The sequence below is a fragment of the Sturnus vulgaris genome, chromosome 1, assembly GCF_052056855.1.
Source record: "Sturnus vulgaris isolate bStuVul1 chromosome 1, bStuVul1.hap1, whole genome shotgun sequence".
Lineage (NCBI taxonomy): Eukaryota > Metazoa > Chordata > Aves > Passeriformes > Sturnidae > Sturnus > Sturnus vulgaris.
This window is the reverse complement of record NC_142243.1, coordinates 4,539,783-4,565,195: the sequence shown is the minus strand read 5'-3', so window position 1 is coordinate 4,565,195 and position 25,413 is coordinate 4,539,783. Positions and strand designations below refer to the sequence as shown.

Sequence of the window (25,413 nt, the reverse complement as noted above, 5' to 3'; positions counted from 1 at the left end):
TGTGGTCTTGAGCAAGGCTTTTGTCCGTCTCAGATTTCTGTCCATCAAATGAGATGTAAAACCCAACCCATCTCCCTTTCCTTCTGACAGTGTAGCTGAAATTCCATCAGGACAGGGGCTGCCCTTTGCAGGAGCTGAGTGATGCCAGGAGAGTGAGTCTTGTCTTTCAGTTCACGTTCCCTTTGCTGCGTGCTAAATGTTGTATGCCAGTTGATCCAAAAATAGTGTATTTTCAAAAAATGGAAATGAAAAGCTGATGTCTCTTCAGACCAAATTCAGCTTTGTCAGTCATCATGTGGCTCCATATTTATTTTGTGTTTTATTACATTTCAGTATTTTCACTATATATTCAAGGTCTTGCCCATTGAAAGGGCTTTTAGTGAAGGTGACAGTGTTTCTGTGCAGCTCCCCATCCTCTCTTTATCCCCCTCTCAACTTTAACAGAGCTCTTCCCTCTGCCTGGGGACATCCCCAGTGGCTGCATCACCTTGTGGAGAGGTGGATGCTGGCAGCGCAGGGTGCTGCTGGAGTTTACACAGGCAAATGCTCCATCGTGGCTGTGAAAAGCACAGTGGGATCCTCAGTGACCACGAGTGGTCACATCAGTGGTTTTCCTGTGCATCCAAGTGCCTGCAGGGCCCTGGAGCTGCAAGTTCCAGCCTTGCTCAGGAATGACTCACAGGGCAATATTCTTCCCTCCTGCAACGCCCAGGACTTTTCCCCCACTCTTCCCAGCCCTGGTTCTGCCTGGTGTGTGTGAGAGAATCACAAATCAGAACTCACCATGTTGTACAGGACTCTCCAGGCTTTCCTGTGGGCTTCATCCAGCTGCTGCTTTTTTTTTTTTTTTTTTTTTTTCAGTGTTGATGGAAGCAGCTGCATGGAACTACCCTAAGCTGCCTCTTAGCAATGACCTATTAGTGAAGCCAAGAATAACAGAAATGTCTAGACCATCACACAGCTAAATTATCCTTTTGTCCCATCTTCATTTGCTTTCTTCCCTGACTCTTGAATTGTTTTGGGTGGTCCGTGTTGACCTTCAGACTTTCTATTTCTCCCATTTAAAATTTTTTTCCTTCTCTTTGAGCAGTGAACTTGCTGTACTAAGACTGAAAGTCCAGGTTCCTCTCTCCCTCACCCAGGCTGGAGCCAAGGCCACGTAGCAGCACTGGAAATGTGTCTCTGAAGGGCAGGGAGATGTGTCATCTGCTGCTTTTTTGGTTTGACTCCCTGGTTGGTTTTGCTAAGTAGCCAAATACCCCAGATTCATACTGGTGTTGCCTGGGACTGGAGAGTCTTAACATCTTGCAGAACTGAAAACCTGATGAGAGAAGGAGGCATTCTGGTTTTCATATAGGATCCTGCCAAAGTGGATGAGTGTATTTTAGTAAAAATATCAGCCCTGTCTACTGGAGCTCGGCTGGTCATTGCTTCCTGGGAGTGCTCTTGGCTTTCTGCTCCTGTGTGTTCTTCTCTTCTATGTGGCTATGGATATTTCCCCCCACCCCCAAACCTCTGGGAAATTAGTATCTTTTGAAACATCTATTATTTTTGGTTGGAAGGGCTGGCAGTGTGATCAAACAAGCTTTGTCACAGGAAGTTGATTTAAAAAGCACAAAATTAAGTGTGTTGGTGGAAAGTCGAGAAGAAAGAAATTAGTTTCCTACTAAGGGAAATAGCTGAAAGCTGAGGATGGAAGAAGAGGCATTGGGGACAGAGGAACAGTACTAAACACAATTTATTTTTAAGCTTCATTTTTGCTGTCTCTATAATCAGCTTTTCTCTGTCCTGATCTTCTATGGTAGAAATAATCCTGTTTACATGTTGTGTTGGAGATCAAGTGGGATTTGTTGTACAATTCATCCTGTCAGCCCACAGCACCTTAAGTGAATTTGTGCAAAAGGATGCCAGAGTGGAGCTGGGCCAGGAGGTTATTGGGGAGCAGGAACCTGTTCACGTTGCACAAAGATTTCCAGGAGTCTCCCAAGTCCATCCCAGCCCCAAGGATACTTCACTGGGGTTGTGCAATTCACAGCTGTTCTGTTCTGGAGCCATGGCAGAGCCTGGGGGTGGGTGTTTGCTGTGCAGCCTCAATGCTGCCTTCTCAAAAGGCTGAAGAACGTTTGGGTCCTGCCAGGGCTGGATCAGGAGAACAGGATTTTTCCTGTCCCTTGGGCATGGGAGTCCTGACAATTGGCATTTTGTCTTTGGGAGAGCCATCCATCCTTCACCCTCTCCTGACTCAAACCAAGCCAAACAGAGAAGGAGCAGCCTGTGACGCCCCTTTTGCTGGAAAGGCTTAGGAGTGGCATTTGGATTTAATTATCCAGTTAGCTCCAGTGCTTGTTTGAGTTTTGACTGCACTGGCTGAGCTGGCTGCGTATTTCCATGGAACAAAGTCCTCCACCCTTCTTGGGAGTCAGCTCAGAGACCCCAGGAGCTGTAATTAGGATGGGTAAGAGGTTCAGTCTGGGAAGCATCAGTGCCTGTGCAAAGCTGTCCTGGAGAGGACTGGGAAGTGCTGGTTTTGCAATCGATGATGCAAATTGTGCTGCTGCTCAGAAGTTGCTTCAGAGCCTGGTGTGGGGGGTTTTGTTTTGAGCAGTTGAGGTTTTGGTCATTGCCTTCCAGAAATCTCAGTTCTCTTGGAGTAAAAACACACTGTTAAAAGCAGCTGAGAAATACTTAACCACATAGAAATACGTTAGTTTAAGGAAATACTGTATTTCTGCTTGTGCTTGTATATGAAGGAGTTTCTTGCTTCTTTTATGCTTGTATAGGAAGAAGTTGTCTTATTTTGTAGCAGTGATGTCATGGATATGGATTTTAGTTTTTTTGACAATCAACACATATATTTTGTAGTTAAAAACCCTCAGATGCTTTTCAGAATGCTCTTCTGCATTGGTTTTTTTAGTAGACAAAGGGAGGAAAATGCTGCTTTGACAGTCAAATAGAAGAGATAGCTTCTCTTTCCTTTTTTTCTCCTTCAGTACCTGATTCAGGACAGCTGGAGCCCAGTTTTACACCAGTTATTCTAGGCCTATTAAGCTGATGGTTGGGTATTTCTAGAAACCAGCTGAATTTAAGCAGTTAGTGACAAATGAGTGGATTCTCCTTGTTTTGCTCTGTTTGAAGGGATGCAAAAAGTCACTTCTGGCACAGATTTTTAGCCTGTCTTCCTAAGAAATGTGACCTATCATGAACTGGGTTTGCAGCACCAGGAATTTTTAAAGCTGTGTTTGGTGGACTCTAAAGTCTGTTACAAAAGATTTTTGCAAGATTTTGATGTGTAGGCAGAGGAGGAACACAATATTATGTAAACCAGGGCACTGGTGGGTTAACCAGAGATTCCTCTCCTGGAAGATTTGCCAGGGAGGTTTGGAGGTTGGAGAGGGGTGTGAGGAATGGGGTGATTTTGGTACCAAACCAGGCTCTGTCTCTGCCTGTTAGCCCATGACATCACAAATTGTGTTTTGTGTCAGGCAGCTCAGGAAGCTTGTGTTGTCACTGGAAAAAAAAAAGAAAAAAAAGAGGTGAGGGGCACTGTAGAGATTAAAGCTTTGGTGGAAAATTCCTGGAGGGCAGCGTAAGGGGGTTTTGTTGTTGTAGGTTGGTTTTAGCTCGTCCCTCCCCCTCTTCCCTTCCCCTTCCACAAAAAAAAGGCTTTTTTTCCCTCTTTTTTTTTTTTTTTTTTTTTTTTTGGTTGGGTATTTTCCTACTACAAAATCTATGTGGAAAACTATGCTTGTCCCAGAGGTCCTTCAAAAAAAAAAAACTAAAACAAACCAACAACAACAAAAGAAAAACACCCTGAACTCAGACTCTGAGGATGTTCTTGATGTGTTTGTTTTTTGTTGTTCTTAATTTTTAGTTCAAGTTCAGAAGAAAAAAAAAAATCTTGAGTTCTTTCCTGCAGCATTTCAGTCTGTGCTCCCTGACACCCTTCTGGAAAAACATAACTATGCTTTTAGTAAATAGGAAAATATGGAAGGCAAAAGGGATTACATTTTAATGTACTTAGGTATGAATTGCATTCTTTTATTAATTATATTTTTAATATTGATGTACAGCTAGCTATATGTTTAGATATTAAATATGTATCATACGTTGCCTACAGGAAAATATAGGCTTTTTCCTAAAAGCTTGATATAGGCATTGGAACTCATTTCTGAGCTCTGAAATGCAAGACTGGATTTTAAACATTTTCCTGCAATTTTTCCCCTTATTTCTTTCATACACTCTGGGAGCAAAGCATGCATGAGAAGTTTTTTTCCTATATATCTAGATTTTTTTCATAGCTTCAATGCTCATGGAACCCAGCAGGAGGAGCAGAACAAGAGATGGTGTTATATCTGAACACAAGGATCCAGAACATGCACCTCCCTGGGGAAGCATCCTCAGTATTTGGGTTTAGTCCTGCCTGATTTCATATGGTTTTTGTCATTTTTCACATGTTTGTGGACTTTGAGTTAAATCTGCAGGCTGTCCTGGCGTAGGGGTGGTTCTGTCCCTAGAGACACTAATTTTTAGACGAGATTTATAGATGTATTTGTATTTTTTTGCAGTAATAGCTGCATGTCCCTAACGTTTGCCTGGAATGTGCAGTGGGCTCTCACACACCCCTAACCTGTGCCCTGCCCTAGGCCTTGACAGGGTTCTTAGTTCTTGTGGCTGATATTTTGTAATTTAGCAATTCATATCTGCTTTAAGAGGCCACAAGCCCAGATCCCAAAGTGTGAAGAAGGAGGAGATGGGTTTCAGATCTGATGGGTCCCTCAAAATTCTGTTACTGCAGAAAAATCCCATGAGGGCTCTGTGTCTTCTGTCCAGCATTGCTGAATTTCTCTCTTTCCTCGTGGATTCCTTGCCCTCTCCCCTGGTTTTTCACAGCCTCTGGTTTTCAAAGTCAGTTCTTGAGCACCTTTAAGGAACGGGGAGGAAAGACAGGAACACCTTTCACTAGCCCAGGTTACTCCAAGCCCCATCCAACCTGCCTTTGTACATGTCCAGGGATGGGACAGTCACAACTCTGGGCAGCTGTGCCAAGGCCTCCCCACCCTCACAGAGGAAAATTTCTTCCTAATATCTAATCTAAACTTGCCCTCTTTCAATTTAAGGACTTTTTTTGTGTCCTATCACTGCATGCCCTTATGGAGAGCCATTCTCCAGCTTTCTTGCAGGCTCTTTCAGGTGGGGGCAATGATATCTCATTATGTGATGAAGGAACCTGTATTTTCAAGACAGACTGGGCTGGGAGAGACTGTGGTGTGGTCTTGGAATGCCTCTCTTAATAGGAAGGCTTGACATTGTGTCTTTTGATCCATTTGTGTTGGGTGTTCATATTTGTTTTACTCTGCACATCCCAGGGCAGGGTTGTCTTCTACACCTCAGTTGTCTCTTCTTTTCTTGCAGATGAAGAAGAAGCTCTGAACTCTATTATGAAGGATTTGGCAGCGTTGGGCAAGTGTGGGGGTCTGCTGGACAACAACAGGAATAAAACCAGTGTCCACTCCAACAAACAGGTATGGCAAACTGCAGCAGACCACAGGGGTGGGCGTGGTGCCTGCCATGCTGGCAGAGTTTAAATGTTAGGACTGAAGCTAACAAGTGCTCAGCACATCAGAGATATCATCATTTTACCAAGTTACGAGGTTTCTGACCTCTTTGAAGAGCTGAAAGGAAGTTACAGGTGTTCCTATATCACAGAGGAGCAGAGAAGAGTAATACCCCAAATTATTCACAGATATAACAACTGAGCCTGGAACTGGGACTCGAGCCCCACCTCAAGGCACTTCTAACTGTTGTTTAGCTCTGAAAGTAGCAGAACTTGTTTCAGGCTGTGCAGCTCTAGGACTTGGATAAGTCCATTGTTTTCTATTGACAGCATTAATGAAATACAATATTTGTTATCTTTACGCATTTTACTTCAGATATTTGACAGACAGACTGCCAATTCTGAGCTGTAGACACCCAGGCTCTTTGGGGAGGAATAATGTCACTCTTATATAAAGTGTTTAATTATGAATTACTGCTGTTTATCTTTATGCTCCTAAACACAAATGTTTTGGCCCTGTTGCACATTGAGTTGTTTTGGTGAGCAAAAAACATTGTCCCTTGAGCCATGTCAGAAATTATTGGCTGACATGGATACAATAGCTGAAGTGGATTTAATCACATGTTTGTGTATGGAGCAAATATTATGTGAACATGAAAGCTGTGAAGAAATAATTCAGTTGTCAAAATAACAAGAGAAAAAAGGAGAAAAAGATAAGGATAACTGGGAAGCTGCTGGAATCATGGCAGCAAATCCACTTGGAATTCCACCTCTATGGCTTAGAATGAGCTTGCAGTCAACTCTGCAAATGCTGGATGCTTAGCAAGGAAGAAAACAAATTGTCACTTACTGTCGTCATGCATTTTTTTAATGGCACTTGTGCTACAAACAAAGAAGTCTGGGTGCAGAGAGGAAAAATCCCTTCCCGAATCCCTCTGGAGTTCCCAGCCTCATGCAGACGAAAACACGTGTGCACGTCTGGATTCAAAGCCTGCCCTGGTGGTAGCAGCTGTCCAAGCTGAATCACTGCGTTTGTGTGCAGCTCAGGCTGAAATAAAGTCCAAGATGTTTACAGAACTGACCAGAGCAACTCGAGGCTGGTTCCTTGCAGCTGCAGGCAAAGCAGAAAACCCAGCAGAGCTTTGGATGGCTGCACGGGCAGCATCGTGTGCACGGTGATGGGTGGGGGCTTGGTGGAGCCAGCCTGAGTTGCTTTCAGGGTAGCAAAGCTTTTCAGGCTCCTCTTAAAACATTTGTTTTGTGCAGTGGGGGCAGATCCCTGCTGTTGTGTTTGAGACCTGGGCTGTTAATGCAGCACATGCACAGTTAACCAGATAATTAGTTGAAAATAAGGAAGATTATAGTTTTTATTGGTTGAATTCTTACCTGCATAAAATTTGGCATCTTGCATTCAAATTCACACTCACAGCCCATCCACTCTGCATCTTCATTTATAAATCAGCAATGGAGGCACACCATGCTCTGATATCAGCTTTAGAATAGTTGGCTATTAGTTGTGTTTAATTTTATTACAGCAAGAATCCAACTTTCATTTTTGTTAGAGCACTGCTGCTTGGAGAAACACTTCCTCTTGACGATTTTTCTTTTTCTCCATAAGTGGAGCAGCCGTGGCTGCGTGCTCAGGGTTGCTCAGAGCTCTGTGATGGAGGAGATGTGGATGGTCAGGATCCTGCTCTGCTCACACACCCGGAGCTGAGGGCTCAGAGCAGCAGGCCCCAGGAGATGAAGGGCGTTGGAGGATGTTGAGTTGTTGCCTCACTGGATTGGACTGGCTGGAACACGTCTGGCCAGCAGCACGGCGGGAGGCGAGTTTGGGAGGTGGGGAGTGGCCAGAGGAGGTGGAATTAGTGGGGACTTGGTTCATGTTTGTAGCTCAGTTTAATCAGTTTTAATCAGTTTAAAAGTTTGGGTCACTTTTAGGGTTGTTTTTCCCCTGGTTTTGTAGGACTGAAGTTGATGTGGGAGAGAGATTGCTTTGGAAATGCTGTTGATTTGTTGGTTTTTTGGTACCTGCTTTTCCCTTTTTATTGTTTATTTTTTCCTGTGACTAGGTTGACTGGTTGGGCTGAAGGATGCCCTGCACACTTTCCCTTCTTGGAGGGGGAATGAGGCACAGGGATATTTTGGTGATAAAATGTCCTCTTGGTCATCCTATTGTTGCTGCCTCTTAGGAGGCCCTGCAGCAGCAGGCTCACATTGAACTACTTGGGTTTGGGAGTTCAGTTAGTAGATTAATGCAATAATATTTCTTTTTTGTGGAAAAATGTTTTTTTTTTCTGAGGCATGGGAATCCTTTAGTCAGTGTTCCAAATTTCCACTGAAAGACAGAGTTCACATCAAGAATGTGCTGGCTAACTAGCCAGTTCTCTGTGGCTTGCAGCAGTTTTTTGGTACACAGAGAAACACAACCAAAGTGCTATCTCATTCCTGTCTCCTGGAGGGCTTCCTTAGTGCTCTCTTGACACCAGTTAAAATTTGAATCCTGCCAGATTGTATTCCTGGTAGGCCTGGGCCACACAAGAAAACAGCCTGTGGTGCTGTGTGCTCCAAAATATTTCTTTCCCAAAATATCAGTAGTTTTGCTTCAGTTCGTCTTAAGAAATGAACATCCTTTGGCAAATTTCATAAAAAAATCTTTATTTTATTAGTTTTCTTCCCTCACAAACGAGCTTAGGGTGAAGGCTATGTTTCTGGATGTGCAATGCCTCGTTGCAGAACATGCTGGAAGTTAGAACAGCGTGGGTGATTTTTCTCCCTTGAGTTGCCCAGGCAGCTGGCAGCAGATGTGATGGCTGAGCTGGAATCTCCTGAATCCTGGTCAGGTGTGGCAGCCACTAGAGTGTCCTGCCTCTCTGCCTTGTGGGAATTATAGGGACAGGCATGGACACCCTTCTCCTTCCTCATGAGAGTTAAAGCAGAGCTGTTCTTTGGGATCATTGTGACATTATTCCTAGTGCAGCTTCTGCACTGTTATTCCTCCATTATTCCTTGTGCATCCTCTGGCATGGCTGGAAGGAGTCCTTTCAGGCTGTCTCCTGGACTGGACAAAGGAGTTTGTTCATAGAAATGTTTCTGAAGAGGGGGAGAAGGAAGCAGGAGAATGAAGATCTGCGTCATGTTCATTACGGAAAAAGAGGAGCAGAGTAAGAAGGGAAACCCTGAATAATTGGGAAATCCTGAACAAAAGGATGGAGAGAGAAGAGCAATTAAATTAGCATTTATTTTGTATCTATTTATGTGCACATCCATTCATTTCTATAAATAGCACTTGGCAACTGGCAGTATGAATCTGCTTGTCAGTGGGCCTCTGTCACAGCCAGTGACAGCCAGCAGTTCCTCTGCCACCTTAATCACCATGGCAAGTTCTCCCACGGCAATTAAATGCTTGTAGGAAATGTTTCTGTGTGCATCAAATATCAGACTGTCCCAAAAGTTGTCCTTTTAGTGAATAACCTCTGGATTCTTCTCTGGCAAGCTGGATGCAAGACAAGGCTTGCTCATAATTCCAGTAAAATACAGCTCATTTTGTAGGGTTCTCTGTGGGTCTTTGAGCAGCCTAAAAAAGCAGTTTGGCTTTATCACCTGTGTTTGACATTTGGGGGATATGATGTGGGTGGGGGAAGATTAGGAGTCTCTATGAGAGCATCTGCAGGGCTTTCCCCACCTGGGGAGGAGGAACAAGGGGCCAAGGGGGTGCATCACTGGCTGGGAAAGCCTTGGCTGGAGATGGCCAAGGCAGTGGAATCCCAAGGATTTAAGAGGCTTTCCCATGTCTGCATGTGGAGCTGACTTGGGTGCAAAGAGGGTGATACCAGTGAGAAATCCAGCTGGAGAAAAGCTATTCCCTGCCAGGTGGGTGGTTTTAGATATTTTGAAGCCTGTGATTTCTGTTGCACTCTGGAACAGAAATGTCTGTAACAGGCAGCAGTGAACCTTCTAAACATCTTCACTGTCCTCTGAGCTGCTCAGGTGCTGGGCTCAGGTTCAGGGGGGAGTGGGTCACATTGTTCCTTCTGCCCCTGAAATGAGAAGGGGCAATGCCAGACCCGCTCCTTTCTGTCTGATTGCTGAATGGCCCGGCGTGCGTGGGGGTTGTGTGCAGATAATTCCCAATGACGTGGATTAGTCATCTCCTCCTGCGGTCTGGGGCTGTGCTCCAGCTGTCTGGCGTGTGAGGAACGCACAGGGCTGATGCAAACAACCTGCACCTTGGGGAAGTGTAGGAGTCCCCTCAGCCTGGCCCTGTGGTGCTGATTGCTCTCAGCCAGAGCCAGGAGTCGAGGAGGAATCCCACTGCTCAGTGGCTTTGTACAAAGGGAGTAACTCCAGCGCTCATGCCTGTGTGGCTCTGCGGGGTTTTCCCGTTGTTTCCTAATCCAGCGAGTAGAAAAGAAGTGAAAACAATCCCTCTGATTACCCTGTGGCATGCAAAAATGGGTGTATTTTGTTGCCCATGTATTACCCAGGGGGGAAACCGAGGCAAAATGAGTCCCTGGGGTCTTGTGGGTGGGTATGAGCAGCACCAAAGGGAATAGGAAGCCCCTTGTGATGATTTTTTCCTGCCTTTCTTAACCACAGAAGGGTTAATGCTGAAGTCATAGGCTTTGTCCCAGTTGGGTTGTGAGGCAGCTGTGGATTTGGGTGGAAGAAGTGCTCTAAAGGCCCCATCCTTGTGATGTCTCAGTATGGGCAAAGCTGTCCCCTGGTTAGATTTGACAGGAGTGGATCTAAAGCTAGCCACAGAAGTGGGGTCTGGACAGAACGCTGTTTCTGATGGCAAGCTGAGTTTAGGAGGAGGACAGGATGTGATGGGGGGAAATCTCTGAATTTGTGCTAGTCTGGGATTTTCTAGAGTGGTAGTTTTAGTTGTTTCAGTGACACAGACAGGCATGGAGGTGCAGGGCTGGCTCCTCTGCTGGCTCCCTGCCTGCCTCTGCCATTAGACAGCCTTCTCCACAGGCTCAGCTTGGACCTGAACCCCAATCTGAGCACCCCCCTGGCTGTTCAGCTGAGAGGGTGCTCAGCATCTTCTGCTCCTCCAGAGCCACTTCCATTTTAGGACTAGCTGCTTGTTTTCCTGCTCTCCGTGTGTGCTTTTATTACAAACAGCAGTCAGCTCTTCAGGGATCTCTGTACAAGATCATGATTCACCTCATTTGGAAACACTTTTTCCGTTTTTTTTCCAACGTTTTCCTTAATCTAAACCAGCACACAGGGCTGTTGCTCCAGCTCTGAGGGCCGAGCTTGGCCAAGCCTGCTGGGGTACATGATCCCCAGCCAAGAGGCAAAGGCAGTTGCCCCTTTGTCCCCAAATTCCCATCTGAATTCCCTCTCTGAAACTTGACAGTTGTGGTCTTTTCTCTGTGAAATCAGAAGTTTTGAGGAAAGACCCAAAAATACCTCAAGGAAAGCCTGGAAAGATGGTGATGGGTTTGTGGCCACAGCAGCGTCTTTGCTTTTTCCTTTCAGAGAAATATGGCAAGAACGAGTAAAATACCATTTGTTTGCAGGGCCGGAGGAAATGCCGGTACGAGTATTTTGGAGAAGAAATTATTGTAGAAACGAAGGGAATGGCTGTGGTATTTCCTGTCAGGCTGGTGTTGTTTGTGTCGCAGCAGGGTCTGCAGGCGCCAGCAGGAGCCCCGGGCTCCTCCGTGCCCCGCGCCGCACGGAAACGCACACGGAGAGGGAAAACTGCTCAGGATGTGCAGCCCAGGAGACAAACACCTACCTTCTGTGCTTCTCTGTGCCCCTCTTCTGCTTCAGAGAATGAATCACACAACGGTCTGGGCTGGGTTTTAAAGGCCAGGCTGTCTGCTGTGGGTAGGGACATCTGTCACTAGACCAGGTTGCTCAATCCAACCCGGCCTTGAGCACTTCCAGGGGTGGGGCATCCACAGCTTTTCTGGGCAACCTGTTCCAGTGGCTCATCAACCCAATGGTGGAACATTTCTTCCTTATGTCCAACCTCAATCTCGCCTCTTGCTGTTGAAAATTGCTGTCTTCATCCAGTCACTACAGGACCTAGTAAAAAGTCTCTCTCCATCTTATAAAGCCCCTTTTATGTATTGGAATAATATATAAGGTCTCCATGGAGCCTTCTCCTCCTCAGGTTGGGATTTCTCTTCATACCCTTAGTCAAAATCCCTCCTACCTTTGTGCCTTGGTTTTTTCCCTTGCTTGTTCCATTACCTGAGCTCTCACAGTGCTGATGAAAATATTGTTTAAATGCTCTGCCAGAGCTCAGGGTTTAAGGTTGGTAGCTGTGACTGTCCTTACCCCTCTCCTGCACCGTGTTTAACACAAGCCTGTGGATGGCTCAGCTTGTTCTCCTGCATGCACTAAGGACCTCTTGATTGAAGGAGAGCAGGGCTGCCCTTGACCTCATGTGACACCTGGTAGCAGGGACAGTGAAGAGTGGATTGTGCAAAGGGGAGTCACATTCCTCACAAAACTGCACAGGTGAGTAGGACCCAGCAGCCTCCGCCACCCACCCCTCTTCCACCTCACCATTTGCACACTGTGTTGAGCTCCTGGTGGAGAAGGTGCTGATCCTGCATTCCCCCTGATTGCTCATTTGAGATGCTGGGTGCAGACTCACACGAGGTTCTGCTCTAGCACTTGGCAGTGCCCCAGGCTCCCTGTGTAATCTTAAACCAGTTGCTGCAAACCAGACTTCCATGGGTGTAAAAAATCACAGCCTGCTCCAGCATTTAGGAAGTGCTTTGCATCCCCTGAGATTTCCTAGTACTTTGGGCACTGCCCACTCTTTTTTTTTTTTTTTTTTTTTTTTCTTTATAAGAGGAAAAAAGTATTTGTTGCTGATAGCAGTGATGAATTCAGCTTGAGCTGTGGGTCAAAAACATGAGCAAGCCAAGGGAAGCCTGAAAAATTAAACTGTAATCAACTTCTCAGACTGATAAATATGGATTTATCCCTCTTCCAAATGCTTGCAAGCTAAAGGTCTTGGTTTCTTTGAGGGAGGCAAGAGGTTAGTGTGTTTTATATTGAAGAAAAATGTTATCTAATTAAGAAATGAAGTGGGTTTTCATTTTCCTGTTGCAGCCAATGTGTTTGTAGCTCAGCTCAGAAGCAGAGCAGTGTGGGGCAGCTGGCGTCCTTCTGCTGGCATCGGGCCATGGCACATCAGCCTTGTTGTTGATGTAGAAGAAAAGGATGCAGCAGGGTCGTGGCTCTTTTTTTTTTTTTTTCATTTTCTTCTCTCTCTGGAGCTTTAGACGAGTGTTCTGACATTTTCCAGTCATAAGCTGTTTTTCAAAACTTGTTTGTCTGTGAAATCTGTGCTGCTCAGCACAACCAGGCAGCGTGTTCCTCCATCCCAGCTCAGTGCAATGTTCGGGGCTGTGCTGAAAGTGAAACCTGTGTTTTGAAAGGTTTCCTGCAGTGAGGCCAGAGCTGTGTGAGCTCTTCCCCTTCCACGTCCTGCTCTTTTGTTAGGAGAAACCTCGAAAGTTCCTTGCCCTGATTTGATTTTTTTTTTTTTTTCCCTTCTTTCTTTAGAGAAGCATTTTGTGGTGTTAAAATCAGTGAACCCACACTGGCCAATTTATTGCCATCATCCAAGAGGGATGAACCAGCCAGACCTGCTCAGAGAGGCACGTTCAAATAAAAATTGGCATGAAGGAGCCAATGTCTTTTCTCTTCCAGCACAGATAAATCAAGGTGGCAATCCCACCTGTATTTGTCTGTCTCTTCAGAATGATTTGAACCTTCAGCACTAGGTTGGTTATGGTCATCTCTTCTCTTTTTGAATTTTGGACTGGTTTAGAATTAATCTGGTATTTTTACAAGCTAGGTCTGGTTCTGGACATGAACCTGGAAACTGTCCAAACTTTGTGGGTCTGGAGAACTGGTTTTAGCCCCTGGAGTGATGTAAGTGCCTGTTTAGCCCAGGCCTGTATCAGTGCTGGAGTGCCCCATTGGTGACTGTCCCAGCACTGGTTCTTCCCAGCCCTTCTGGAAACACAAAAAATGCCATGAGCAGAGATAACAAGGATGAGTTTTGGGTGATCCACTTGTTTACCCTGAATCTCCTTAAGCTTTTCAACAGAATTGCCTCCAGCCTTAACTTCCTGAATTTCAGTGGGTGTTTGCAGAACTCGAGGAGCTGTCAGTTTAAAAACAAACCGGAGGGCGCCGGTCCAGCTCGTTTTCCTTGTTAGAAACAAAGCTGTTCCACTGCAGCTCTGCTTTCCTCTGAGAGGATGGAAAGTGTGCCTTCACATGCTGGCAGCCCAGGCCCAGAGATAAGTCCTGTGCTCAGGAAGGGCTGTCACCCACCCAGCTGGGAGTTATCCCTGTGAGATGCCGGCGGCACAGGACCGAGCCCTCCCTGGGGTTTCACCTCGGAGGGAGGTGGCCAGCACTTCTGTCTGCATGGCAAGAGAGCTCTTTGAGGAGGCTGGTGGGCACTGTGGGGGGGAAATGCTGGTTAAGTGCAGTGACTAGACCTGGTCTGGGAAGTAAAGAGGGTTTTGATCAGTGTTGGAGACCATTGGGAAGTCCTGGAATGATCTAAGGGATGCTTGGCTCAGACTTGGTCTGAGAAGCTGAAGGGATGAAAAAGCTCCCTGTGGTCTTGATTGCTGCTAAATATGCACAAATAGAGGATGGGAGAAGTGGTTTTTACTGGTCCCTGCACAGCTGTGTGCCTGTGATTCCACTGACTCTTCTTTGGGCAAATTTTGTGGTTTCTCTTGAGGTGAGCAATGGGTCAGTTCAGGGTGGGCATTTGCTGTGCATTGGGCCTGATACACTTTGCATTTTGTAGGTCTCCACAAAACAGCAGCCAGCCCTTCAACCGTCCTAGTGCTGTTGGCTTAAAAATTTTAGACTGTCCCCACTTCCATTAGAGAATGCTTGCTTTAACTTCTTAATTCTTCACCCCAAATACTCTAGTAAACATCCTCTGAGCTTTGTTTTTTGGGTTTCCAACAGAAAAGTACAGGGATGAAACCTTGGGAAGCACTGAAGGTGGACAGGCATCACATATTGACCTCTTTGATAATAGTGCCTTGCTCCAAAGGGAGTCCAGGACTGTTACCACCTTATGAATGCATTTTATTGCAACTAACAGTTATACAGGCAAATGTCTTCTTGTTTACAGAAGAACTTATTTTTTTGACAGGCACATTCCTCAGCAATGTGGAGTGTCCCCAAAGGCTGTGATTCCACCAGGCAGCTTGGCCTAAATAAACCAGATGCTTTACAGAGTTAGGAGAGAACTCCTGTCAGCTTTGGATCTTTGAGTCAAACCAGGATGTAGTTTGGGACCTCACCATTCTCTGCTTTTTCTTTCAGCAGCGAAGTATCAGGATCAAGTTTGAATATGAAGGAGAGAAGAGGTAGGTAACTAGTCCAGTCCCCCATGAATATGGGGACAAATTACCTTTTCCACCCGACACTGTCTGACTAAGTTCAGCCAGCTGCAGCTGAGCTCACAGCAGGATTCATTCCCCTAAAATCAGCTACACTTTTACACACAAGAGCCCTGCCTCATCATCCCATTTGCCACAAGAAGCTCCTGGGATTTGCATGCAGCCAAAATGGTTCCAAGCTGGAAGTCATTAAATGCCTCTGTTACCAGGGATATTGGGTGCATGCTGGGATCCTTTTCTCTTATTAATTCTTGAGCCCTGCTGAACCACAGTGAAGCTGGAACTCTACAGAAATGTGTCCTTTGATTAGCAGTCCATGACACTTACTTAAGATAACCAGATTTTGGGCATGGCTCCCATAAAAATAGGGCTGGGAGTTAAAGCTTGTCCGCCCTTCCCTGCTTGACATTTTCATGGAATCACCTCTGCTTGGTGACTGTGACAGGGCAGGACACAGGCTGATGGTCCAAGGTGTATGTTGAAGCCAAAGAAAACTTAAGTAGTGTTGTTTTAAGGTTATACTGTACCTGCTGTAGATACCTACAGAGGTGCTGCATGTGATTGTACAGGAGAGTCACAGGATGCCCAAGTGCATCTTCTCCACTTCCAGCCCTCCTCCCCATTCAGAGCCTCTTGCTGAAAATAGAGATGATAAATCACTGACCATTGCCTGATCTGGGTTTTTTCTAGTGAAAGGCTGCTGGACTTTTTTTCTACCTGACCTCTATTAGAGAGAGGAGCTGCACAAGGACTTTTTGGTAGATAATATTGCAGGGTGGTCAGGTCCCCTCTTGGGCACAGCAGGGAAGCAGCATTTCTGTGAGTGTAAAAGCCAGGAGGAGTCATTATGCTCTGTGATGGTATACAAGTCCTTTCTCCTGAACTGTCAGTCAAATCCCAAATTCCCAGTATGCTTCCACTAAACTGAGACTGTTGTTGTGTTTATGTACACAGGATTATCCAGTTTCCAAGACCAGTCAAATTCAAGGAGGTGGTGCAGAAGGTCACGGATGCTTTTGGACAGACGATGGACTTGGTCTCTGTGAACAATGAGGTACTCTTCTCCTTACTGCTGAGGGGCAGCTTTGGGTGCCTGGTGCCAGCTTCAGAATTGAGCAGTGGTTTGTTCTGAAGGCCCCGATTTTCTGTTTTACTTGGAAGTGAAGAAAAATAACCTTATTTTGTGGTTCCCAGCTAGTGAGCTCACAAGAGTTGTCTGGACACAGCTCAGATGGATTCTCAGACTCCAAGCTGGGATTTTCCTTTGTCAAAATGATTTCAAGTAAGGAACACGGGAGCATTGTCTTTTCCACAGAACAAAAGATCCCCCTTACTCAGTCAGGGACGAGAAGTCTTCCTAGCTCGGGGGCAGATGCAGGAGCATGGAGTGCAGAGCAGGAGGGACTGTGCTGCTCACACAGTGTTCTTTTATCTAGCACTGACTTTGTCTCACCCAAGCCCCCAGCACGATGTGCACATTCTTGTGGCTGGGTCTGCAGTGAAATGTGCACGGCTGAACGTTCCTCCAGCAGCTCCTGTGGCCACATGAAAGCAGCCAAGAAACCTTCCCCCTGCAATCCTTGCATTTTAAGGCTGGAAGATCTTTCTCCTTCATCATTCATCACATAGGCTTCTGTGTTTTTCCCACTTTCTCTTTGAGTCCAGCACTGTGTGTGAAAGGAAGGTCCTGCTAGAGCTGTTAGCAGAAGGGGGAAATCCTTGGCAGCTGTTTTGGTGTGCTCAGTGTTTTCTTGTGAGGCATCTGGAGGCACTGGGCTCTAGCAGTGGGTTTGGCTTTGGGAAGGAGGAGAGGGCCAAATGGAAAAGAGGTGGGCTTTTAAACACAGATCCTTTTGGATCTGCCCTGACAGCTGTCTTGTTTAAGTATTAATTGCAGATGATATGAAGCCTTTGATTAAAGTATGAATGGAGAAGAGAGGTCCTGAAGAGACCTTTCTTTTTTTATACCCCTGTTTATTATTTTCTCCCTTCTGTTTCAATAAAGATTTGCTCCACAAAGAAAGTTCCCATTCTTTTATAATAGGTACCTCATGATACCGAAGTGTCCACTGGGTTTTGACTTTGAATGTGCAGTCAGGTTTCTAATCTTGGGCATTCTTTGACAGCCCTCCCGGGAAAAGGCTGCCATTGAATTTTCCAGGAATGACTCATTTCATTCCAGGTTTCTTCCCACTGGAAGGGGATTTCTTTCCAACAACAGCAAACAGAAGCTTAAATAATGCGTTTTATCCCATGTCTGAGACTGTCTTTCTGTGCATGTGCACATAGCAGGGCCATGAGCAGGCCTTTGCTGATTTCTTAGGGTTGGGGATGACTTTCAGTGCTTTGTTTTCCTATACATAAAAATTCCACCTCGTGATAACCCACAGCTCTAGGAAGATGCCTGAGAAGTGGTAACTCAGGGTTATGGTTGTTGTGGAAACGCTGTAAACAGACAAGAGGCAACTTTGGGGACGTAGTCCACGTGTCCATGTGGTGACACCCCAGCATCTGGCTCCTGGGTCGGGGTTTTGGGTGTCATGACTGCAAGTTTCAGAGGGAACATGACCACAGACTCATTGTAGCTAAATATTTCAGCCTATCTTTATGCTCCAGGGGAGATATGCAGTAATTCTTTGCTGCCATCAGACATCTCTCTTGTGTTTGAAGACCAAATTTACACTGAGGTCAGCCACTCCTGTAAAATCTCAGTGTGGCAGTCCCTGTCGTGGTGGAGGAGGTGTCCTGAAGCCAGGATCAGTGAGATGAGCATGCCAGCTGGGTGGAGCATGGGCATGCATGAATCACATCCTGGTGGGACCATGAAATCAGCTGGTGGAGATAAGAGCAGGGCCTGGCCATGGGTGTCCCCCTTGGGGCATGTCTGTGATCGTTCTAGGCTGGGCTCACCTTTCTGAGGAGTGGGACAGTAAAGCCTGGCCTGGCCTGGCCAGGGGCAGCACAGACACCAACTTGCAATGTGACCTTGGGCAGATGTTCACTGACCCTCCATGTGCCACCACTTCTCTTCTGACCTCCTGTTGTCTCCTCCAAGGCTGCCCCTCAGCATCATTTTGGGAGCTTAGGGAGAGTGAAAACCTGGGGAAATGATGGAGGCACCATTAATGGGGAGAGGGGGGAGATAAAAGCGTATTTAACAAACATTTTGTCGAGAATTGTTGATGCCAGTTGGTCCCGCAGTGGGCAGGAAGATGAACTAATTGACCTCTCAGATTTTTCCCCAACCCTGTTTCCTACAATTCTTTGGCTGTCTGTAGTGTCTTACAGAGTGAGGTCTGACAATGCTGCTGTAGTTGATGAAGCCTCAGCCTTTGCCCTCGCTTTCTCAACCTGCAATGGAGAGACCAGCAAGTCCCCCACTAAAACATCAGGCTCCAGAGGAGGATACTATTTAAAAGCAAGAAAAAAAAAAATAAGCTCTATTTATGCGATTTCTATGTAGGTAAACTCTGCTGTTAATCACAGCTGCTCAGACTTTAGATCAAATAAACCCAGAAATCCACCCTGGCAATTACTCCTGTGGTTCTGTATGAGTCTGTTTTGAGTTTCATGCCTCGCAGATACCTGTTCCTGATATCCATATGTGCCACAGTCTGGAAGCCAAATGGAGCAGAATTTTCTTGCCAGATGTGGGTAACAGGTAAAGCCAAGCTAAATACTGGCTCCAGCCCCTTTTACAAGAGGGCAATTTCTCACTGATGTTTTTGGCTTCTCTGAAGGAGGCATGCAAACATGGTCATGTTGTGATGTTGGAGAGAGATGGGGTGAGCTACAGAACGTTCTGTTCAGAGCAGCAGCTGGGGCATTGCTCTGAGCACTTGTGAGGAGCTTGGTCAAGGGATGGCTCAGAGTTCAGAGTCAAATTCTGCCTGGTGGTGAGATAAGGGAGAGCAGCTCTGGGTGAATGTAGAGGAGGAGCCTTGGTGAACTTCAAGAGGGTTCAGTAGTGCCCCAAGGGAACCTCTCCACCTCTACTGCTTAGGGGAGCAGGCTGAGCACTGCATTTAGGAGACATTCTCAGTACCATCTTTGTCTGGTCTCTGTGGAGAATACAGATTGTTCATTCCAATGTGAATGAAGGAAGAGAGGAAATGACAGCATCACAGAATGGGTCAGGTTGGAAGGCACCACTGTGGGTCATCTGCTCCAACCTCCCTTCTGAAGTAGGGTCAAGACAGAAGCACATGGCACAGGGTTGTGTCCAGATGGTTCTGGAATATCCCCAGGCAGGGAGACTCCACACTTCTGGACAATCTGTTCAGTGCTTGGTCACTGCACAGGGAAGTTCTTCCCCATGTCCAGGGGGAACTTCTGGGATCAGTTCCTGCTTGTTCCTCTGCTGCCATAGCTGGGCCCCACAGAGCAGAGCCTGGTCCGTGCTCTGAGCCCTCCCTGCAGACAGACACAGACAGGGATAAGGTCTCTTCTCAGCATCTCCTCTTGACCCTGAACAGCTCCAGCTCCTTCAGCCTTTCCTCATGAGCGAGATGCTCCCTTAATCTTCCTTATAGCCTCATGTGGCCCTGCTCCAGGAGCTCCCTGTCTCTCTCGAGCCCAGAGCTGGGCACAGCACTCCAGAGGTGCCTCACAGGGCTGGGCAGAGGGGCAGGATCCCTTCCCTGACCTGCTGGAAATGCTCTTCCTCATGCCCCCCAGCATATTGCTGGCCTTCTTAGCCATAAGCACACAGCCTGAGGTGTATTTGCCCACAGGCCAACAGCAAAACCCTTGGCACCACCCTGGGATCAAAAAGGGTGTCCCAGTTGGCCCTGTGAGTGTCACCTTGTGTGGCAGCTGCTCTGAGGTGGCTTTGCTGTGGCTGGTGGCAGCAGCCCTGAGCACCCAGAGGGCTGAGCCACTTTCCAGGAGTTCTGGGAAGCTGTGGCTGCTCGGTGCCTTTGGTCAGTGGATTTACAGTGTACTTTGGCACAGCCATGGGAATAGCATGTGCTGTGCTGGTCAGATTCAGTGCCCCAGGCAACCTGCAGAGGCTGAGGCCTGTTTGGTATGAGATTAGGCAGAATATCCTGGAATGAGGAGTAAGAAGTTGTGCTTTTAATCCTAGCCCAGGGCAGCAGAAGGCCACAGAGCTCCTCTGAAGTGCAGCTGTGTTGGGTGTTGGAGGCTTTGCAGGGTGTCTGCAGGACATGGTACACCACACAGCAAGGTTGGGAGGGTCAAATTCCCCGTGGAGGTATGAGGGCAATAGTCTGCCATTTCCCAGGAAAACATCAGGACTCTTTGCTGCCTGACAGACACGGCACTGTGTAGTTCCCTGTTCTTATAAAGAGCAGAAGCTGAATTTGTTCTGCTGGGAGTGAAAAAAAGTGGTTCTTGGAAGGAGAGCATACCTTTCACATCAAAAGGGAAAATGCTTTTATCTGTGGGATGTTCTCTGGTTTTACCTGATGGCCAGACACTCTGGAGCTGTGTCAGTGTGCAGGAACACAGGTTGCAGCAGTAGGGAAGGGCACAAAGCATCTGCCAGAGTAAATCCTTAGGTACAGCTCACTGGTGTCTTGGAGCAGCACTGCATGACCATCAACCCAGGAAGAACTTGTGGGGTTGTTGTGGGGCTGGGTAGCAGCAGGTCCTGCCTGCAGAATCAGAGCAGCCCCAGAGTAGCAGGCAGCAAGCCCAAGGTTTCATCCCAGCCCTCTCCTTTTCTCACTACTTGGATCTCTGGTGTGACCTTTAAGCTTTCTCCTTGCAGATGTTGTTTGTTGTGATTTTTTTGCATCTGTTCCTCAGTAAATGAGATCTTGGAAGAAAACGTTAGAGCTTGACAAGCTGGAGGGCACGGGGACTCTGTTTTCCATCACCTCCTTGGGTTCCTCCCTGTCCCCTGATTCCCAAGCTGCTTCCTGTAAGAATCTGGCTCCTTCTGTTTACCCTAAAGTGTGACATTGCCATCCTCTGGTGTTTGTTTAATCCCTTCCAGCTCCTGATCCCACTGAAATCCCAGGAAGATTTGGACAAAGCCATGGAACAATTGGAGCTGAGCCCTTCCCTGAAGAGCCTGCGGATCCTTGTGAGCGCTCCAAAGAAAGCGAATGTGAGCCCTTCACCTTTTCTGCTCCTTTGTGTCCGGAGCGAGGTGCCTTGTTATTGTGTTAGGGAGTGGAAAAGAATCTCCTGACAGTGCAGAGCAGAGGGCAAGCTGGTGATGAGGGGGGTCAGCCCTGCCCTGGCTCAGCTGCTCGGAAATCTTCCTGTGATAGTAGCCCAGAGGCTGAGCTCAGCTCCCTCTGGCTCCTCCTGCATCCTGTGAAGGGTTAAATACCAGACTGACCCTCAAACGAGGTTAAACCCTGAGAGAACTCCCTGTGCTTTCTTTCCAGAGGTGCTGCCACCATTCTTTTTCCCCTCTCCTCTGTGTTGAGGGTGATGCCCTGACCCTTGCCATGATGGGTGGCAGAGTGAGGACTGTTCCCTCCACTGCTGCAGTGGTGGTAAAGGCTGGGGAGAGCAAACTGGAGAATCCTTCAGTCTCATGCAGAACTGCCTGGGTTTTTTCCATCTTTATTTATTTATTAGTTTTTCCTGAGCTCAGTGGTTTTGCAGTTAAGCCTGTTAGCTTGACCTCGCTTGCACAGAGTGTCTTGCCAAAGCACATGTCGTGCTGCCCCAAGCACGGGCTGTAAAGCAAGGGATTTGTAGATGTTGCAACTCTGTTTCTTCTTTTTATTTCCTAGAAGTACTGGAGAGAGTGGGAGTCTTGAAACTCACAGTGTTCATCCTCATTCTAGTGCTGGTGCTCACAGCACTTTGGAGTTTCTCCACTCCTTTTGAGAGGCTTGGGGAGTGCAGGGAGCAGAGTCCCAGGGGAAACTGAGCTATCAGCTGGGGTTTCCTAAACCCTGGGTGGGAATGGGGCAATCTGTGGGAACACAGCAGTGCTGCGAGTCAGATTCCTGCCTGCCCTTGAGAGCAGATCCATCTCTTCCTGAAGCATGTGGCCGTGCTCCTGTGTGTGTGAGGACACACGGTTCTGAGGTCATACATGAAATTATCATAAATCACAATTCACTGTAGCGTGGGGTCTTAGTATCTTAGTAAAACCTGGCCACTACCAAGTTACCAGCTGGATATGCATTTCTTTGCTCTTCCCTGACCTTCCACTCTGTTCCTCTGCCCTGCTACAGAGGAATCTCTGCAGTGCCTACTCTGCCACTGGAATCTAGGGAGCACAGAGGAGAGGTGCTGATTTTGGGATTGCAAGTGTTTTCAGTCCAGTGATCAGTCTCTGTACCTATTTGGAGATGATGGAGTGCAGGAAACAGTCTTTAATGTCAAATATCTGTATTTGCCATTATCTGTGGGAGCTTAATCTTATTAGACTGTTTTATTAGCAGATGTGAATTGTTTGTGAGTGGTTTTTGAATCACTCTAGATTACGTGCATGTCTTCTTTCTTGTTTTCTTCGTTGTTTTTTTTTTTTTTTTTAATAGTTCTTGGGTAATATGGTCACGGGGAGCCAAATACAGGGTTTCACATGGTGTGTCCACAGTGCTCTGGCCAACTCTGATCATTCCCTTTGTCTGATTAGCAGCTCCTGCAGCCGAACAACAGCAAGCAGCATGAGATGAGGATCTCCAGATCCATGGGAGATATCATGGGATCCCTGTACAAAGACTCCGAGAGGACACGCAAGTACTCGACAGGTCAGTGAGGCACAACGCTCTGTGGGGTGTTCTGTGCTGCTTCAACCTGCCCACCACCCTCTTCCTCTCTTTTTGTCACAACCCTGTGGGTGTTACAGGCTGGATGGCCACCCTGATGTCCCCCACAGTAACTCAGTGCAGTTGCTGCTCGTCCTCAGCCTGAGGAAGAGAGACTCTGCAGGTCTGGTGAGGTCGTGCTGGGCAGAGACACTTTGGGTACAGAAGTGAAGAGAAAAGGGTACTTGGGGTGTAATTTGGGGGTGGGAAATGCAGTGATAAAAATTTCCAGTTAATTTGGTTCCACTGAGTTTTATCCAAGTGAAGAGTGATAATCTGGAGAAAGCCAAGGCTGTTTGGGACCTTTGGCTATTCCTTTAAATGTGTGCTGTTGTTCTCTGAGTATTTATCCACCTTTCTCAGGCAGCAGGATCATGAAGCTGAGTGGGCTCGGGCTCCTTAGCTCCTGGGCTGAGACCACCATAATAAATACCAAATATGTATCTGTGTGCCATCAGTCTCTTCTTGTGGGTAAAATGACATCTGTGCTAGCTGTTTCTGGGGTTTCTCAGGGGCATATGTGCAGTGTTTTGCAGTGGTGACATTCCAGAGGAAGGGGAGAATCCCTTTCCTTCTGAGGTGCTGGAAGTAGGTACCTGCAACCCCTGAAACCAGGCTGGCAAACACCTGATCTCTTGCAGCCCTGCAGGGACTGGAGTTTGTTTGTAGCCTGGTGTGATTTTCTTTAGTTTTCTGGGCTTGAGTTTATGCTTTCCTTGCTTTCTAAAATACTCTGAACTTTTTGAAATCCTTTTGATCAGCTATCTGTAGGAGTTTTTGTGTGAAGAACCTTGCAGGATTTTGTAGAGAGCAGGGTGCCTTGTGCAGAACTGGTAAAGCAGTATGTAGGACTGTGTAGCAGGAGCATAATTATTCATATTCCAGCCTGCAGACAGGATGAATGTTTTTTTTTTTTTTCACACAGTGAATGTTCTCTGCTGTGTCTGTGGGTGCAGGTTATAGGGTAATTTCTACAGATTTTTATCATTTTCATGCAAGTACTTGCCAGCTGTAGAGCTGACAGCCTTGAATAAAGTGGGGCCCTTCTTCAGAAATACACGTGGAGAAATACTTCATCCTCTAAAGATCCTCTGTACTTATATGGCAGTAAATATTTCCAAATTCTTCTAGTGCAACAAGAGTGTTTTTCTCCAAGGACTCACCCCTTCTCTGTTTCATAGCCTGTGTTGATAACATCCTGTGATTTGCTTCATCTCAGACAAGATGTGTGGAAAATGTTATTCTAGGGTAGGTCCCTTGTGCAGCCATGCTTTTATTGATGCCAGGGGTGAGTGGCACATGTGGGCACAAGGACTCTCTTTGAGTCTGGTGTTTGGATGTACCAGGCTTGTCTTTTTCTATTGTGGTTTTTTTTTCCTAGCTCACATGTTTCTTGTGAGTTTGGCAGAGTCATTAGATGACCCTGAATGAAACGCTCACATAAAGCACAGGGTATCAGCAGAAACTGTGCTTGAGCAAAACTTCTCTGCTGCCCTTTTTTTTAGGATGTGTCAGGCTGTTAATGAGCAAAGAGCTGTGGCACTGGGAGCTGTCACTGAGTGTGCTGGGCAGGATTGATTCCATGTGTAGCTGTGCTAGTGGGAAGATGGGTTCTTGCAAAGTTAAAGCATTCCTACCAACTTTTATGCCGTGCTTTGGCCTGCCCTTCCTCTTTTGGAGCTGCTGATTCCTGACCAGCTCTGCACCACTGTCTGTGAGATGTCTCTGCCTTAACAATGCCCTGAGCCAAGGCAGACAAAGGGTGAGATATCAGCTCTGCAAGGGTGAGAGCCTGAGGTACAAATGGATTTTGAGGGAATGTTTGAAGAGCAGAGGGGAGGAATGGACATAATGTGCTCCTTTAATCAAGGTAACGGGGGAGGAGCACTGGGCAGCACCAGCTGTGGGACGCAGAGTGTGCTAATGTTGGGATTTTCAGGAGCTAACACAAGGCCAGGTGGCAAAAGTAACCAGCCCAAGCATCAGTCATAGCTGTTTGTTTTTCCATGTAAGCCATCAGTCTTGCAAGGAGGTTTCAACAAGCCCTCTGCATGACAACAGAAGGTCACTCCTCTCTTTGGGTTATCTGGGGTGTGTAGAAGCTACTGTAGCTCAGCTTGGGAGGTGCTGACAATCCAGCAGAAGCATTTTTGACCTCCTGAGTCACAACTGGGCGATCCAGCAGCCGGGCAGAAAGTCCAGGGAGCTGAAAGGGAGAGCAGCATTTCAAATGGAGCATAAAAGCCAGTGTCAGGAAATAGACAGACAGACATGATGCTGTGTTTTGTTTTCTCGAAGTGGGGATTTCACTGGACTTGGTGCATAGTCAAAAGGCATCCTAAGAGGCTGGGAATTCTGTAGGAGAAACTCTTCTTCCCTTGCAGTCACAAGGCATTTCAGTGTTTTCCTTCTGCTGTCATCAAAGTGGTTGCTATCAAAAGAGGATCTTAACTCAGTTCAGCTTTTCTCTTGAAAACACATTTAAAAGGAGATTTAAAGTGTCTTTATAATGAAAGGTAGTTCAGGGTCATGTTCTCCATGTTTCTGAGTTGTCTCATGTTTTTCTGCTGACTTTGCCATGTAAACAGCAGTGGAAAATAATAAAACTGTATGTAATTGGCACAAGCACATTGGAAGGGAGGTGGATGTTCTGGGGAAGATTTAGCTATTTTTGCTTCTGCTGGGCAGAAAATGTCTT

General features: G+C 46.7%; 1 protein-coding gene across 8 annotated transcripts in view; it reads left to right on the top strand.

Moving 5' to 3' along the window:
- The window catches only part of LOC106851598 (mitogen-activated protein kinase kinase kinase 3-like), a 75,338-nt gene that overhangs the window by 28,533 nt on the left and 21,392 nt on the right, over positions 1-25,413 (top strand). For 3 of the 8 annotated variants that reach the window (XM_014873699.2, XM_088156279.1, XM_088156105.1), the window contains 5 exons: positions 5,413-5,522; positions 14,897-14,940; positions 15,928-16,027; positions 20,936-21,049; positions 22,544-22,658. In XM_014873699.2, coding sequence (XP_014729185.1) covers positions 5,413-5,522; positions 14,897-14,940; positions 15,928-16,027; positions 20,936-21,049; positions 22,544-22,658 — 483 coding nt within the window. The remainder of the gene's footprint in view (positions 1-5,412; positions 5,523-14,896; positions 14,941-15,927; positions 16,028-20,935; positions 21,050-22,543; positions 22,659-25,413) is intronic. The other 5 variants (XM_014873702.2, XM_088156196.1, XM_014873701.2 and 2 more) reach the window with 3 other exon arrangements.